This window comes from Zalophus californianus, chromosome 4 (assembly GCF_009762305.2).
Source record: "Zalophus californianus isolate mZalCal1 chromosome 4, mZalCal1.pri.v2, whole genome shotgun sequence".
Classification (NCBI taxonomy): domain Eukaryota; kingdom Metazoa; phylum Chordata; class Mammalia; order Carnivora; family Otariidae; genus Zalophus; species Zalophus californianus.
Window position 1 is genome coordinate 43,906,380 of NC_045598.1, and position 17,796 is coordinate 43,924,175.

Consider the following 17,796-nt stretch of genomic DNA (forward strand, 5'->3'; position numbering starts at 1 on the left):
GTTGTAATGGGAATGGCGTAGGTGTTGGTCAATACTCGGATTCTAGTTCTGATACTGTGCATCCTCAAGTTGCTGAATGGAGCTTCAGGTTCCTCATCCGTAAAAGAACAGCACCCACCTTGCACAGTTTAAGGTATGAAAATGATATATAAAAGTGCCTCACAGCACAGTGGTATGTGGCAGTCCCTCAACAAATAAATGAGCAGACCATTAAAAGCAGAGAGTGTACATCATCTGATAATGTACAGAGCAAATTACTCAAAAGAAACACTCAGCTACAAAGCCGCTCAGGGACGGCCACTGCCCGGAAGTACGCTGGGAACCATGAATCAACTCGGCACATTAGAATCATCTACGGAGCTTTAAAATGCATGATGCCCAGGCCACACCCCAGACCCTAGCCAGAACTGGGTGGGACCAAAGTGCAGCCAAGGGGAAGGTCCCCCGACTTACAATCCAGCCTTTCTAGGTTTGCTCTCAGAATGAGCATCTCCTGGCCCAAATGCTGGGCCCAGGGCGCCAGTGGTCGGCCTGGGGGCCATCAGGGCTTGCCACGTACATTAACTAGGAAACCTGATGGTGTGTGTTTGGGCAGTAACAGCAGAAGCAGTAACATGCTGCTGGGAAGCTGTTTGGCAGGTGGGACAACTGGCTAAGACAAGAAGTGCAGTATGCTGGGGTGGCTCAAGCCTGATCCTGGTTTCCCACAGAATTCAGACAGACACCTTGATATGTGCCCCCGGTGTGGCTCTAGGACCCAGCTCTGCTCCCAGGACAAGCTCACCGTGACACCTGAAGCCTGCTATCCCTCCCATCTGGGGGAAGAAATGGTTTCAAACATACTCCCAGCCACCAAAGGTAGGGTTTTTTTTGTTCGAGTAGAGTGTAGACATAGTAGAAAAAGAAAGGACAGAACAGTCTCAGGTAGGAAGCCGCTCACAGTGAAAATGGCAGGCCTTACCACCGTTCATTAACAGGCAAGGCTTGTCCCAGTAGCCTGACTTTATTCAATCAACAGAACAGGATCTCTGCGCTAAGCCACCTCAATAGAGCCACATCTCTGGGGGTGGTTTTTTGGGCGATTAGCTAATTCTATCAACTTTCTATGTAGCTTAGACTATGGAGGATCAGAGGAACCAGATCTGCCTGTCATGAACCTCCTGTGGAACCCACCGGTGACAGCTGTAAGGACTTCACAGATCTAGTTCCATTTTCTCATGTCATAGATGGGGAATTTGAGGCCCCAGCAGGAGAAGGGACTTGTCCAAGTGGAGCAGGGCTGGTGGGCCTGCTCTTCAGACCAAAATGCAGCAAGGGGCCAGGGGTCAGAGTGCTGGAGCTGGGAGGGCCTTGGCCACCAGCCACTCCCACCCTCTGCATGGGAAACTCAAGAGAAGGGAAGTGACTCACCCGAGGGCCAAGAGGAGCAGCTCTTTCTTGCCCCCCTGCCTCCTCACAGAAGCCTCCACACTGGAATGGAAGAGGAATGGTATGTGGCAGCAAGGTCAGCCCAGAGAATGGAATCACCGACTTGAAATACAAAGAGTCTAAACAAAGGATTGGATAAAAGTCAGTTTCCCTAACACACTCCCGCGTTCCATGAGCTGCCTTGTTTCTGGAGAGACAGGCCCTGGAAGGGAGTGTAGGAAAAGGCAGCATTAGAATGAACACCAAGGCTGCAGGATGGGGTGGGAGTGGCTCGGGGCTTTCAGACAACCCGCACTTGGCTCAGAAATTCCGTGACTCCCTCTCTGGTGAGGAAGACCACCTCACCGGTGTTCTGGCTCCAAACTTCAAAATGTGCCGGGTCCTCCAGGGCCCTCTTGCCTGCGATGATCACAAAGGGGTAGCCAAACTTGTTGGCGTCTTTTAGTCTGTTTCCAATGGTCCGATGGGTCCTGTCGTCGAGCAGGACCTCCCCGCGGAGCTGCGGCAGGGCCTCCGTGATGAGGTCATACAGGTGGTCCATGAGCTCGGCGGCCACCTCCTCCTTACTGCCCTTCTTCGGGGGGATGAGGCACACCTGGTAAGGCGCCAGGAGGCCGGGCCAGCGAAGGCAGTCCTCCGTGGACAGCACCTCAATGGCAGCGGCCAGTATCCGCGTCACGCCCAGGCCGTAGCAGCCCATCTCGGCCAGGCACGGCTTGCCCTGGGCATCAGTGAACTGGGCATTGAAAATGGAGGAGTACTTGGTGCCCAGGTAAAACGTGTGCCCCACCTCGATGCCTCTGGCCTCAGTTAGTGGGCCCCGGCAGGACGGGCAGTCAGTCTGCAGCCAGCGCAGTGTCTCCGTGTTGGCCGAGAAGCCGCAGCCAGAACAGACGGCAAACCGGTCCTCCCCGATGTCGGCCGGCAGCTGGAACTCGTGAGACGCAGTGCCCCCGATGCTGCCCACGTCCGCCTGGACCCTGATGCACCGCAGCCCCAGCCTGCGGAACAGGCTGCCGTAGGCCTCGCACACCAGGCCGTAGGTGTGCCGGGCAGCCTCTGGGGAGGAGTCGAAGCTGTACATGTCCTTCATGTAAAACTCCCGGCCGCGGAGAAGACCGAAGCGGGGCCTGGGCTCGTCCCGAAACTTCCTTGTCACCTGGTACAGCAGCAACGGGAGCTGCTTGTAGGACACTGTCTTCTGGGAGGCGACCAGGGCTGTGACGGCTTCCTCGTGAGTGGGTCCCAAGCAGTATTCCTTGCCGTGTCTGTCTCTAAGTCTTAGCAGCTCCTTGCCCATGAGGTCCCACCGGTTGGTGGCTCGCCAGAGCTCCCCTGGACTGAGGCTGGGCATGTTGACCTTCTGCCCCCCGATGGCCCGCATCTCCTGGTCTATCACCCGCTCGAGCTTCTCCATGGCTCGCACAGTGTAAGGCAGGAGGTGGTAACAGCCGGGGCTTGCTGGGTGGATCAGGCCCACCTGCAGCATCAGCCTCTGGCTCTTACAGGTCAGGTCGCCAGATGTGTCCTCGAGAGAGAGCACCTGGTCTTCCCGAAGGTTCTGGGGCTGGAACATGCGAGACAGCACCAAGCGCTTCCCTCTCTCAGGGTCACAGTGGTAAAACCTGTGAGGACTGGACCCAGAGAGCTGGTGGCTGCAGATGGCCAGGACGGACAGTGCTCTGCATCTTGAGAGCAGGCCTTTCATGACACCCAGCCCAGAGAAGCACTTGTGCCTGGAGAGAGATGAGCCGAGCAGAGATAAGCGTTAACGGTGTCCTGACACGGGGACGCAGCCAGCTCAGTCTGGTCTCCAACACACACTTCTAAGACAGCCACCGACTTTCAAGATGCAAACCCTTTCATTTCTAATTTTCTAGCAGATTCAAGTCCTACCTTTTGTTTAAAAAAAAAAAATCAATATTTTCCCATTAATAAAATTTTAACAGCATACTGTGGAGAGACACCACTGCATGGGATCGCACAGGCTCTGGACTCGGGCAGCCTGGATTCCTTGGAGTGCTTCTTGCTGACTGCACCCTGTGTAGCTCAGGACGCGTGACTTAACCCCTCTGTGCTCAGTTTCTTCATCTGCTAAATGGTAATACAACAGGACCTACCTTGTAGGTTTACTGTGGGGATTTAGAAGAGTTATAAAAAGTTAATAGAACAGATCTGGCACATTCTATGAGTACAATCAATGTTTGCTATTGTTACTACAGAAAACTGGGAAAATCAGAAACAAATTGCTGCTGGCCTCATCAACAGCCCTTTCCCTGTTCCAACTGTGCCATGTTCACTCTAAAACATACTGTGCCCCTTGCATACCTACTTATCCTCCGGGCCTCGGGATCACCATCCTGTCCTCTAGGATGCCTTCCTTGTCCCCCGCCCCCACCCAGAAGGCCAGCTTCTCCCACAGCAGCCCCTACTGATCACCGATCACTCTCAGAGTGACTGCTCAGGTTAGCTGCCTGTCTTCCCCCCAGGCACGCAGCTCTGTGCGGCCAAGGACCATATCTAACTTGCTTGCCACTCAGCACGGAGCAGGGCTTTACTAGACACTGTCTACTGAATGAGCACATGTGTTTCTCTATGATTTTACAAAAATTCACATTCCTGATGGCAGTACAACATTCCATTAAGCATATCAGAAATGATTCTCCTACTACAGAGAGTTGTCATTTTCTGTTATATACAATCTACAATGAACAGAAGGCTTTTGTTTGTTTGTGGTACATTTGGGAGAGATTCTCAGGAATGGAATTACTGAGTCAACACATACGAACTCTTTTAAGGTTCCTGATTTATATTGCCAAGTTCAGTGAGCGCCTCTACCTCTCAGCATCTCCCATGAAGCAGAGCTGCCCTGCAGTATGCTGAAAATGGGTTGCTGCCTCCTCTCAGTTCTGGAGCCTGGAACCCTTGGGCGGCCCCCTCCAGCTCTCAAGTCCTCCAGCTGGTCCCCTACCACCTCAGGAAGCTTCATCCATTTCCCCCGTGCACAGTACAAATATTACCATCCCCTACATGGCCTGTGGCCTGAGACAGGTTGGAGCACACTACCACAGAGCCGTAATGGGACTGAGTGGAAAAGTGTGGGCCCCGGAGGTAAGTACACATGATTCACATCTGGCTCGGTCACTTACTTCAGGTCCCACCTCAGGCCAGGGGCTCACACCAGAAACTCCTTCCTCCTTGACTCTCCTAAAGCAGACGAGTCTGTCTCTGACCTTCCTCTCAAGTCCACCCCCTCCTTCCTGGCTCTTACTGCCTCTATTCTGGGTTAGCACTTCAAAAACGCTTGGTCCATTACAGTAGCCCAGTGGTTGTGAAACTTAAGTGAGCATCAGAATCACCTGGATGGCTTCTTAAAACACTGACTGTGGGGACTCAGCGCCAGAGTTTGATTCACTAGGCCTGGGGAGTGGGCAGAGAAACTGTAGTTCTAACAAGTTTCCAGGTGATGCTGATACTGTTGGTCTAGGGACCACACTGGGAGAAGCACTCCACGTGGGCAGTAACTGGGTCTTATTCCAAGTTGCATCTGTAGCATTCCGCACGGGGCCTGCCCACAGTGGACACTCAATAAATGTCCATCAATGACTGAACTGAATGACTCTTGAACCCTGTCTGTCCCATCTCCAGATTACAGCTAAAAAGACAGTTGATCCAATCACTCCCCTGCTTATAACCCAGGAATGGCTCCCCATCCTAATTTTCTTGGGATGGTTCTTCCATAGGAAGCCTCTTCATATTTTGATCCTAACACACCTCTCCCAGCTTTTTATCTTACACCACTCCCCTAACATGCCCCAAACTGCTCATCATTCCTGGAAGAGGCCAGCTGCACCCCATCAACTGCAACATTCAAGGCTCCTTATTTCAAGAAGCTTCTCCAACCGCTCCAAACAGAGATAATTACACTTTCTTCTCTGTGCCTCCACTGCACACACCTCTTTAGTTTACGGTTCTGGAATAATTTTCAAAAATATTTCTGAGAAACTGCTGTGCCAGGCACTGGGAGTGAGCAAAGCTTCATGTCCTATTCCTCCATTAAACGAGTAGTTCCTGATGTTTTTTCTACATTGTCAGATTTCAGGGCCTAGCACAATGCCTAATATTTAGGCTATTAATAATGTTTGCTGATCAGATATACTAGTGAATGAAAAGCAAAGTGAAGGGGTGCAATGCGACAATTATCTGGATAGTTTAAATAAAAGACGTGAGCCCTCTGCCCTCACCCCCAACGTGTCCCTGTTCTCAGACCCCTCAGCTTACACAGAAGGGAGAATATTTACTATCATCCCAAATTCTCAAGGTTATCTACAGACAATACCCCAAAAACAGTATAGGAAGTAACGTGTCCTGCACCTCAGACTCTGGCAAAGAGCCTCTGAGTCGTTCAGTCACTCCACAAATTTTTACAGAGCGGCTACTCAGGTCCTTGGGGCACAGGCCTCTTCTAAGACTAACTCACAATGGCCCTGCAATCCAATCACGCAAGCTGTGCGTAAAGCGCTTCCAACAGCGCCTGGTATATAGTAAGCGCTACAGTGTTTGCCATCATTATGCCAACTCACAGACGAGGTAAACTCAGGGATGTGCGGTCACCGGACCAGCGACACTGCAGATGAGCACAGGGCACACCTGGAATGCTAGGTCCTCGCCTCCAATTTCCACGGTTTCCATCTCGGACCGTGCTGCACCAAACAGCAATGGAACTCCAGAGCTAGTTCTACGAACCGGCTCGGCCTTCACTGACTGCGCGACCCTGGCCAAGTGACTTCAGTCTCCAGGCCTGTCTCCCCATACGTAAAATGGGAAGGTTGGCCGGGCCACCAGACGCTCCCAGAGGGTCTCTCCAGGGCGGGCACTTCCGGGAACACCACCGTGACACTCACAAGACCCGAGGTCCACGGGGAGGAAGGTCGGCCCTCATGCTACAACAGACGAAACACGTTATCCCAGAGTTCAGGTGACTGCGACCCCGCCCCAAACCAAGGACGGGACGCACGCGTCAACACAGCCACCAAGGTCCTAGGTCTCCGCGCGTAAACCCGACACCGAGCCCGAGCCGTCACTTCCCCCACCGCCCCCCACACTCACCGACTGAAAGGCCAGTCAACGCCGCCCGCGCGTCCGCCACGCCGTCCCAACGCGCCTGCGCCAGGGGCCCGCCCCAAGCCCCGCCTCCTGACTTTCTTGCCAATCACAAAGCCGCTCTCACGGAGACTGGTCCCCACCCCACCACTCTAGACTCCTGTGAGAGGTTTTCCGGAAGTTTAGCGAAGGAGAAAGAGCCCGGCTCTACTCCACGACCATAGATTGGCTTGGACAGCGAAGAGTAAATTACTGTTCCGGAAGTGCCCTCTAGGATTTAGGGAGGTGTAACTCTATGATAAAAGCCTGGGGTTCCCTCCCTCTGCCAGGGGCCTCCCCACTCTCGAAATGGAAAGGCTGGCAGCGGTGTAACCAAGGCAACAGTGGGCCTTTCCGTTTGGAATCTACCCTAGGATTTTACAGGCTTTCAATTTAAACACATTAACAATTTTTAAACAGAAAAAAATACCTTCATTACAAAGTCCAAGACAGTGTTTAAGACACTAAATCAAATTTTAATTCACAAAATATTTTTTTGAGCAGCTATCATGCACCAACCACTTGGAGAAACTGGGAATAGTGAACAAAACAAAATTCCCTGCATTCAAGGTGGCTTACATTCTAGTGAAAAGAGTCAATAAAATCAATACAGTGAAATTTGGAAGGGGAGCACGAACTCAGTAACCAAAGGTAGTAGTATTTTTATGCAATTAATTAAAATTATTGTAAAAAAATCCATGGTAAACAAAATACCAAACTTTTAAATAAAGACAGGATCCATCAGTATCCATCCATAGAGAAAAAAAATAACTATGAAAAAGGAATGGGTTGGAGGTAGAGTGGTTGCAATTCAGGATGATCAGGGAAAGCCTCATCTAGAAAGTGACGTTTTGGCAAAGACCTGCAGGAGAGAGCCTTGTAGCTATCTGGGGGAAGAATGTTCTAGACACAGGGAACAAGCACACATGTCCTGAAGAGGGAGCTGCATATCATGTAACTCCAGCTAACTAAAACAGCTATAGTCTATTGAGTGCCTAAAATGTGCCAGACCCAGTGCAAGACACTGGCTCCAAGAAGCTCTCAGACCCCAAGATCTGCCAGGAGCAACATCATATATTCAGTGTAATAGGGGCCAAGGAAAGTCCTGTGGGAGTGTAGGGAAGGAGGAATTCACTGAGGAGGTGATCCTTGAGCTGAGCCTGAAGGATGAGTTGAGTTTCCCAGGCCAAGGATGGTGGTGGGAGTGGAGTGGAATGGCCAGGCTGAGGGACCAGGACACTCAGGCAGGGAATTAGGAAATGAGCTGGTATGAAGGAATCATGGGGTGTCAGAGGGTTTACTGCTCCTACCACAGTGCTTGCCACACAGGCCAAAACAGGGCTTCTCAACCTGAGCTGCACTGAACTCACCCTGTGCCCCGGTCCCCCTGCCCAGAGATGCTAGGTATCAGTCTGGGGTGGGACTTAGCATCAGGAGTCCCCCAGATGATCTAATGTGCAATCTGGGCTAGTTCTGCTGGTCTACAGGAAAGGCACTGGACAGCCTGGTGGGGCATTGGGTTGCAGGGGGCAGTGTCGATGGGTGTCATCACCTTGGTCCTACAGTGGAAGAAAATACCGCTTGGGTGAACCCCACGACTGGCATCTGTCCTCCAGCGAGGAGGCCAGGCAGAGCTGGGCTGGACTTGAGCTCTTTTGCTCTAAGAATGTCACTGGGCCTCTGCAGCTCAGCACTGTGGTCCGGGCTTTCCCTAAGGAGTACAGTCCTAAAGATTTTACTGAGGCAATATTCCCCACACCTCCTCTCTGGGGGCAGGAGGTGAATAATCTTCAGTATCAGGATCCACAGTAACCTTATATTTCTCCCTGCTCCCATGCATGTTATTACATCCCTTCCAATCCTGGAAACACCAGGCATCCGTCCTCTGCACCCTGAGGTGTTAATTATTTCTCAATTAGCAGTTCCCAGGCTGTAGAGCATAGTGGTGTGGAGAGGCCTAATGACTTGCCATGTTTATACACCCCCACATCTTCAGAGCACTTTACTAATGGTAACTAATTAATGCTTACGACCCCCTTGGGAGGCAGGCGAGCACTGCTGCATTTTACTGTGAGTTTGCAGGAGGTTTTGCAGTCTGGAGCCAGCCATGGTCAGAGTAAATCTGCTCCCCATTGAGAAAGTCCAGGGGTGGTGGAGACCCAGAATCTAGCCCTATTGCTGCAGCAATTTCTGGTGTGACATTTCAGTCAATTACTTGATCAGTTATTTATCGGGTTTTTTATTTACAAAGTTCATTCATGATTAGAACCCTACAAGTTCCATAAAACAGAAAAAAGAAACCCACAGAAAGAAGTCATTCATTCAGTGTCATTAAAAAAAAAAACAACAACGCTAAAGCAAAATGACCCCACACCTACCCTGGTGCCTCACAGCCTTGGGGACAGACTATGCACTTAGCAGTTTGCTTGCACTGGCCATTGGTCGTCAGACTGGGAGCTCCTTGGGGGTAGGCCCAGGTTTTGCTCTTTTCTGTATCCTTAACCTTGACCAGAGGGCCTGACCCGGTTGGCGATTAGCAAAGCGTTCTGCTACTTGATTGTTGTTTTAATATATCAATGAGTGAATGAATAGATAGATAGTTTGTCTCTTCCTCAGGTTGGACCCCTTCCAAGGACACACTGAGTCATTTCCTCATCCAGAGCCCATGGCCTGGCACAGAGGGGCTCTGAGTATGTGTTGAATGAACAAGTGAAGTCAGAGTTCATGGTGAGCTTCCTAACCTCAAGCTGCTCATAATCTCCTGGAGAGTCTGCCTCTCAAAGTGATGGTCCCAGGATCCTGTGGCAAGAAGTTATGAAGAGGAGAGCAAGAGCTGTACTGCACGAAGAGGGGAGTGGGATCAGGGAGGGCTTCTTGGAGGAGGGGACATGGAGATGGACCTTAAAGGATAACCAGGAGCTTCCCAGGATGACAGGGGAGATAGAAAGACAATGTAGTCAGAGGGAAAGCAGGTGACCACTAGCTGTAAGGAAGAAGGCTGAAAGATAGTCTGGCTGGAGCACAGAGCACACTGAGGCATTGTGGAAGCACGGCTGGGAAGGCTGTGGATGCCAGTGTGCCAGGGCCTGCTGGACCAGCCTTCAAGTTTCTGTTCATCTCTGAGCTACAGTGAAGTGTTTTTCCTGAAGACTGATACTCCTCTTCCTACCAACACACACATCTATTTTGAGGCTTAGCCCAAAACAACTCCTCGGAGAAAATCCCTGGGCATTTTGCGTTCCACTCTACAGCATGTGTTCGTTATAATTTGAAAACAAGTATGATTGTCACTCCAAGAAGATGGCTGCTTCCTCCGCTGAAGACGCCGGCCAGTGCAAGAAGCCAGCCTGCAGGAGATGGGAGGGCTTTACACCAGGGAAGGACACGGGCAGCGGTGTTTCCTTGCCCGAGTGAGGTGTGAACTCAGATGGGAGGAAGGGAATGGCGAGAGAGGCGGGATGGGTGACTCCTACAATGGGCCAGGCCCGGGCAGAGGTGGGAGAGGAGGGTACCGACTCCAGGGCCCTGGGACAGGCCACCGGATGGACTCCTGAGCCCACCCCTGCCCCGTTAGCCCAGCCCGGCCCACATAGACTGGACTGGAGGGGGAGGGCAGCCTTGACTTGGAATCCTGCCGGCCACTTCCAGTGATGTGACTTGGGGTCTCCTGCTTCCTCGGTTCTTCACTAGTAACACAGGAATCATGAGTCACACATAGGGCCATTGTGAAGGTTCAATGAGAGATGTAAAGGAAAGCATCTGGCTCATCCTTCAATCCATTCCAACTCGGGCAACGCCATGGCTCCTCTCACCTACCATAAAGAGAGAACCATCATTCTGCTGCTGCCCATTTCCTTCAGACTCCCTCCTCCTGCCACCGCCACATGACACCGATCTCTTTTGTCTTCAGCAGCCTCTTCTCCTTGGGCCCAGAACGTATCACTTCTTTACTTGTTTTGTGCCTAAGTCTAGGGTCATTAGAGACCAGAAGGAGGCTGGGAAGGCAGCCCCCCAACTTTTAAAAAAGATTTTATTTATTTTGAAAGAGAGAGAGTGTGCAAGCAAGTGGGGTGGGGGGGCAGAAGGAGAGGGAGAGAGGAAATTTCAAGCAGATTCCTCACTGAGTATGGAGCCTGACTCAGGCTCGATCTCATGACCCTGAGATCATGACCTGAGCCGAAATCAAGAGTCGGACGCTTAACCGACTGAACCACCCAGTTGCCCCAGTAGGCCCCTTTTTTATCCAGAATCCTCAGAATTGAAGAGTGTGACTGCCAATCATCATCATCATCATCATTATCATTCACATTTATACAGTATTCGCTGTGAGCCAGGGGCAATATTAAACACTTTACATCATATCTGATTAAATCCTTAAAATAGTCCTGTGAGGTATAAGTATCACTGTTATGTCCATTTTACAGATGAGGCAACCAAGGCTTGGAAAGTTTGGTTAGCTTGTCCACGGTCAACACAACTAGTAAAAGGGGGAGAAAGGATCATCTCCAGGTCTGTTTGGTGCAAAGCCTGATCTCCACACTCACGGCCTCCAATATCAACTTATTTGTATCGACATGTCTTGACCCATAACCAAATCTGCAGGAGCGATCAGCCAAACAGGTCACTTCTGTTCGGCTGGGTCCCCTCTGGACGCCCACTCTTCAGGGCCTGGCTCAAGGGCATCCTGTTAGGGACGCTTCCTTGAAGCCCACACTGGCGGGGACTCTCCCTCTCTTGAGACCCCTCAAAATTGTGTCTGTTCCCTCTCTGAGTTTACAGCTGAGTGTGCACATGCAGTGGGGCAAACAGACCTGAATGCCAATCCCCACTTTGCCACTCACTTACCATGTGCCTGTGGGGGATACTCAACTTCCCCGAGGCTCACATGCTGCAGCCTTAAATAGCAGTGACAACTTTCCCTTGGAGTTTGATGAAGATATAAAGGGCTCAGCACAGTGCCTGGTGCAGAGTCAGGGTTCAGGAGTGTTTGCTATTATTATTCTTATTATTGATGATGAAGGTACCCTGGCTGGCACAGTGCCGGGCACACACTGGGTCAGGAGCACATACATACAAAAAATTCATCTCTCTCCCCACATCTGACTAGCCTGCCAGCTCCTAGAAGGGAGGGCACATGTCATGTCCATTTCTAGCCCTGCCACAGTAAATCCGCTTACTCTGTTAAAAGGTTTTGCTCTTTTCTGCACATAGTAAATCTCAATACCTATTTGCCAAATTAATGTCTTTCTAAATAATTCCCTCAATTCATAGGAATGCCGTGTTAAAAATGCAACAAAACAAAATCCTAGCGATAGTTAATCTGTCATCCGGTAAGTCCTTTTTGAGCACCTGCTTGGGGTGAGCTCCGCAGAGCACCGGGCACAGCCTCAAGACTGGGGCACAGTGTAGGTGCCCCAGGACAGAGCAAATGATCACACGTCTGTGAGTATGGCTGTGATTCCAGCAGGCTGTCTGGTCACTCTCATCTGGGAGGTTGAGGGAATGGAGTTCCTTCCAACAGGCCCAGGAAGGCCCTCGCCCTTTCTCTTTGGTGCACTGTTTGAGTTAGGTGTGAGTGGGATGAGGTGGAGTTTGCGCCTTCTGAAGCCGGTGGCTCAGAGAGAGGGAGACAGCATCTGGATCCAAACACGCCTGGGTTTGCTTTCCATTTTCGGAACTTACGGGCTGTGTGACCTGGGTCAAAGGACTTGACCTTTCTGGTCTTTGGCTATAATACAATGGGGTCAGTAAACTCCTTGAAATGTTGTGAAGAGCAAGCAAACAACATTACAAAACAACTTTGTAAACTGAAAGTTCCATATGAACACTACTAACAGAAATATATTCAGGGATACCTGGGTGGCTCAGTCCGAGTGTCGGCCTTTGGCTCAAGTTGTGGTCCCAGGGTCCTGGGATCGAGCCCCGAGCCCCATGTCGGGCTCCCTGCTCAGTGGGGAGCCTGCTTCTCCCTCTACCTTCCCCCCCGCCCCCACTCCCCGCTCATGCTCTCCCTCTCTCTCAAATGAATATTTTTTTTAAAGATTTTATTTATTTATTTGACAGAGACAGACACAGCGAGAGAGGGAACACAAGCAGGGGGAGTGGGAGAGGGAGAAGCAGGCTTCCTGCTGAGCAGGGATCCTGACGTGGGGCTCAGTCCCAGGACCCTGGGATCATGACCTGAGCTGAATGAAGGCAGACACTTAACGACTGAGCCACCCAGGTGCCCCTCAAATAAATAAAATCTTAAAAAAAAATTTATTCAGATCATTCTTTTGTAAGATTAAATGTGTAATGAGATGATGAATTTTAGGTAATTAAATGAGATTATGTATGTGAAGCGAGGGAAGGGCGTCTGGTACATAGCACTCAGTGTAGGATTAACTATTGTTAATACTTCAGTACAGCCCTCACATCTGACTGTCCACCAGCCAGCAGCTCTTTCCCCCCACGGCCACATGGCTCCCTTCTTCCCCTCCTCCAGATCTTTGCTCCATTGTCATCCTCACAGCCAGGACTTCCCAACACCCTAATTTTCACTGCAATCCCCACCCCTGCCCCCATTACTCCCGATCCTCTCTTTCTCCCTGCTTTTTCTCCTTCCCAGCATTGGTTACCATTTAACATAGTAAATGTCTTAGTTTTTTTGTTTATTTGCCTAGACCAATGGGCACTAAACTTTTTCTGTAAAGGCCCAGAGAGTAAATATTTTATGCTTCGCAGGCCATATGGTCACTGTCACAACTACTCAACTCTGTTGTTATAACATGAAAGCAGCCATAGAGACTTGGGAACAAATGAGCATGGCCGTGTTCCAATAAAACTTTATTTAAAAAAAAAACAGGTGGCGGACTGAATCTGGCCTCTGGGCCATAGTTTGCCAACCTCTGGCCTAGATAATTGCCTGGTGTATTGCAAATGCTTAATAAATATTTGTTGAATGAATTAATTAGTGAATAAATGAATAGAAGAGCACAAAACATCTGGTACAGTGACGGGTACACATCTGGTACTCAATAAATGCACATTCCTTCCTATTTCATACTTAATAAATACAACAAGATGGGCCATAATGTACTGCATTAGAGGTGTGAAGAAAGTGCCCTGGGAATATTGCAGTGGTAGAGGGAGGGCTTTGAAGTTGTCTAAAGCTGGACTCCTCCAGAAGCCGACCTCGAGTCAAGGATGCTGGGGCAAGTAGTATATTTGAGAGGTGATCCCAGGAAGCACTGGAAGAGGGGTGGGGAAGTGAGAGCAGAAAACGCTGGAAGTGAATACAGGGTGTGGTAACGGACTAGCAATTTCCTGCTGTGGGCAATGGGGCATTAATGCCAACAGGACCACAGGGAGACTGTGAAACATGCTTCAGATTTATCCTGTTCCCCCACCCCACCCCTGCTTGTGAGGCTGGGGGATTTATCTTCCAGTTTCCACTCCCCATTGGCTGAAGGTTGCTCCCAGAGGCATCAAGTACCCAGTGCTTCCGGTCAGGTGGAGAGTGGCAGGTGCATGCAGTAGGATGATCTTAGCGGGTGCCTGGTGGCTGAGGGGAGAAGGGAACATGGGCGGGCACTGAGGTGATATGTGAGCTGGCCTTGCAAGATAAATACACCCCATCTTGTTTAGGATACTGTTTTCAGGTCTTCGGTGCCATGGCTAAGCCTAATCCTAACGGGGACACTTGGTAATGGCTGTTCCAGCAGACAGAGAGTGTCTTCTGTCCCTTGCACCCAGAGGAAAACTCTGTGGGAAGGGCTGCCCAACTTGGGTCCTTGGGTCCTTAGGTCCTTAGGGGGAGGGCGGGATATTATGATTGGCAGCCCTCTGCCACCACTCAGAGTGGGGAAGGACACATTAGAAGCCCAGGAAGAAGAGGCGTGGTGTCCCCAGCAGGGCAGGGTGTTGGGCAGATGAAACAATAGATCTCCACCACAGTAGGGCTGTTTTCGTTTTTTCTTTTACTTTGTGGATGACAAATAAAGCTCACAGAGGAGCTGCAGTTTAATGAAACCATTTACACACCAAAATAGAACAAACCCCATCACAGAGCTATTGACTGTTTTTGGAAACATAAACATGAAAAATGCGTTCAGATTTTCTGAAGTGTTCAGTTTATAGAGCAACATACGTGATAGAGGAGAGAGTAATCTAGACCCCAAATAGTTAAAGAGCCATTTGTTAGTACTCTTTAGCCTGCCTACATCCCAGGTAAGTGTGCAGGGACCTCAGGAAAGTCATCTAACCTCCCAGAGCCTCAGTTTCCTCATCTGTAAAATGGAGACAGTGCTGAGAACACAGCTAATGGGCTTGTGGGATTAAATGGGGCAAGGTGTGTGAGCTGTGTGCTAGCATGACTGACTGGCCCATGGCAAGTTCTCAGTAAGTAGTTTCGAGGGTGAGGATGATGATGATGACTTTCTTTGACTTCCCCTCGGGAACTTTCCCTGCTCAAATTGTTCTTCTGTGGCCACCTAGAGGCCAGGTGGGGGCATTTCCACATCTCCACCGGAGTTTCTGCTCACCTCTGTCTCACCAAGAACTTCCTCTGCCTCTCCTCCTCATCGCAACAGTGGGGAGGTAGGAAAGGTGCCCCGGGTAGGCGGGACAGGGTGTGCCGTGGCAGGCTCACCCATGTGCAGCCCGGAGTGAGGAGGAGCCGGGGCAGGAAGGAGCTGGCTGTTAGGGTGCTCGCTAACTCCACTGGCAAGCCTTGCCAGTGATTTGGCCCCACGGAGCCCAGCCGGAGCAGGAGCGGGAAGGGTTTCTCCCTGGAAGCACGCCCGCAATGCTGGGGATCTGTTTCCATCTGCTCACTTTACTGCTGAGTTGTAAAGTGCTAAATGTCATTATCCTCCCCTTCCTTAAACAAGAAAAAAAGTTAACAGCCTGAGAAAAGGAGATATTTCACTTCATTTGGCACCCAGCCACCATCATCCGCACAGGGTGTTCCCTTGGGGCCTGATTAGGGATGAGGAGGAGCCCTGTTCTGCTCAGCTTTCACCTCCCAGCACCCACTCTGTGCTCTCGGCTGGGCGCCGGCAACTGCAGGCTGGGTCAGAGCTTGGCCTGCCCATTGGCAGAGTAGCCAGAGCAAAGTGACTTGTTCAAGTTCACCTTGCTTATTAGGGTCTGTTCTTTGTGGCCCCGAAGGTGAACTTGATAGTGATAGTAGTAATGAAAAGATTTCTTTCTTTCTTTCTTTCTCTTTTCTTTTCCTTTTTCTCTTTCTTTCTTTTTCTTTCTTTCTTTTTTCTTTCTTTCTTTTTCTTTCTTTTCTTTCTTTCTTTCTTTCTTTCTTTCTTTCTTTCTTTCTTTCTTTCTTTCTTTCTTTCTCTTTCTCTTCTTCTTTCTTTCAAGATTTTATTTATTTATTTGAGAGAGAGAGAGGGAGGGAAAGAGAGCACAAGCAGGGAGGTGGGAAAAGGGAGAAGCAGGCTCCCCGCTGAGCAGGGAGCGGATATGGGGCTCAATCCCAGGACCCCAGGATCATGACCCAAGCCGAAGGCAGACACTTAACTGTGACACCCAGGCGCCCCTCTTTCTTTTTATTTATTTATTTGAGAGAGAGACAGCAACAGAGATATGGAGAGAGAGTACGAGCAGGGGAGAGGCAGAAAAAAACAGACTCCCCACTGAGCAGGGAGCCCAATGCAGGGCCCAGGGCTCCATCCCAGGACCCTGGGATCATGACCTGAGCCGAAGGCAGACAGACGCTTAACCGACTAAGCCACCCAGTTGCCCCAGAAAAGAAGATTGCAACTTAATAATGCGCCACACTCCGCAGACTTAAGATCTGCTGAAAAATGGAATGATTCCCTCAATAGGTAGTGAGTTGCCTGTCTTCTAGGGGCATGCACATGGTTTAGACACTCCTTTGAGAACACTCACTGATGAGAGGAGTTCTGATCTGGATGGAGAAGCTGGAAAAGGTGACGGCGAATGTTCTTTCCAACACTGAGATTCTAGAAACCTGTAACTGAAAAATCTTACCTGTTTTCACAATCTTTAATGTGCTTTGTTCACGCTGGCTGAGTGGGAGTTTCTAGCTGCCTGATGTTGGCTGCTAGACCCAGAGGAAGAAGTGGGCAGGCAGCATGAGGTGGGATTCGTCTTCATTACTCCGATGATGGGGTCATTAAGGCTTTTACTCTGCAATGCTCCCCTAAGGAGCTCCTGCTGCTTCGGCAATATGACAGACAGTTGTCCTCCCAGCCACCTAGCAGACAGAGGCATTCTGCGCGGCTCAAAGCTGTAATTAAATCAAGATCACCCACTCGCTAGCCTCCTCCTGGGGGGCTTCCACACCTGGCCTTAGCAGTGACTTGCTGAACAGGGGGAGCCAAGGAAGAGGGAAGTCAAGGGCCGGTGGGGGAGTGTGGGGAAAGGCCACTAACGCAGGATGAGTGTGGCTAGTATAGAGGGGGAGGGGTAGCCAGCCCTGCGGCTAAAACCTTTGATAGCTTTCCACTGGTCTCCCAAAGTCCCCAGTGTGGCCCACAAGGCCCTGCATCACCTGCTCTGCCTGATCTACACTGTGAACTCCCTGAAGGCAAGGGCCTATTTTGGTCTCCACTGTAGCCCCAGAGCTTGGCACTATGCTTGGCATTTGGCCAGTGCCTGATAAGTATTTGCTGAGTGAATGAATGGAAAGCCTGTAGTCTTCCTGGACTTACCGGAAATAAACTTGGCAGAGGAGGCAATGCTGAAAGGGCAGAGAACACTGGCCTATGAGTCTGGAGGTGGGGTTCGAGTGTGTATCTGTCATCAGTTTGCTGCTCGACCGTGCCCAAGTCCTGCTCTCTTGCCTCGGTTTCCCAATCGCAGAATTGGGGAACTGGCAGAAGGTGGTGAGGAGGTGGAGAGAAAGCCAACGCTTTCTGGTTGAGCTCTAGGCCTCCAAGGTCTTTGGGCTACAGACCTGACCCCAACCCCAGCCCTTGTGGACCTGGTGGTGATGGAGTCACCTGTTTGGGACTGAGGTAGCACGTCACTGCTGTGAGTTTCCTCAGTTCAACAACAAACCTGAGCCTATCCTGTGTGCCAAGCTCAGTGCAGGGCCATGGGGCTGAATCAGATGTGGTTCCTGCTGTAAAGATTCCAGAGTTGAGTGGGGGCAACACTCATGTTGGGATACTTATGACCCAGGGCAAGGGGAATAAATGTAATGCAGTGGGGCGCAATGCCCTGAGAGCAATCCATGCATAAAAGAGAGTGCTTTGTGACAGT

The 17,796-nt window shown here is 50.5% G+C and overlaps 1 protein-coding gene across 2 annotated transcripts; it reads right to left on the minus strand.

Moving 5' to 3' along the window:
• Window positions 1-27: 27 nt before the first annotated feature.
• On the minus strand, window positions 28-6,579 carry PARS2 (prolyl-tRNA synthetase 2, mitochondrial). 2 transcript variants are annotated; one of them, XM_027606574.2, is made up of 2 exons: window positions 6,538-6,579; window positions 28-3,164 (listed from the first exon to the last, which is right to left on the minus strand). In XM_027606574.2, exon 2 carries the CDS (start codon window positions 3,134-3,136, stop codon window positions 1,709-1,711), a length of 1,428 nt encoding a protein of 475 aa, XP_027462375.1. In that variant the 5' UTR covers window positions 3,137-3,164; window positions 6,538-6,579; the 3' UTR covers window positions 28-1,708. The 2 variants fall into 2 exon arrangements, with proteins under 2 accessions (XP_027462375.1, XP_027462367.1); XM_027606566.2 differs by lacking the exon at window positions 6,538-6,579 and adding an exon at window positions 6,333-6,520.
• Between the last annotated feature and the right edge of the window lie 11,217 nt (window positions 6,580-17,796).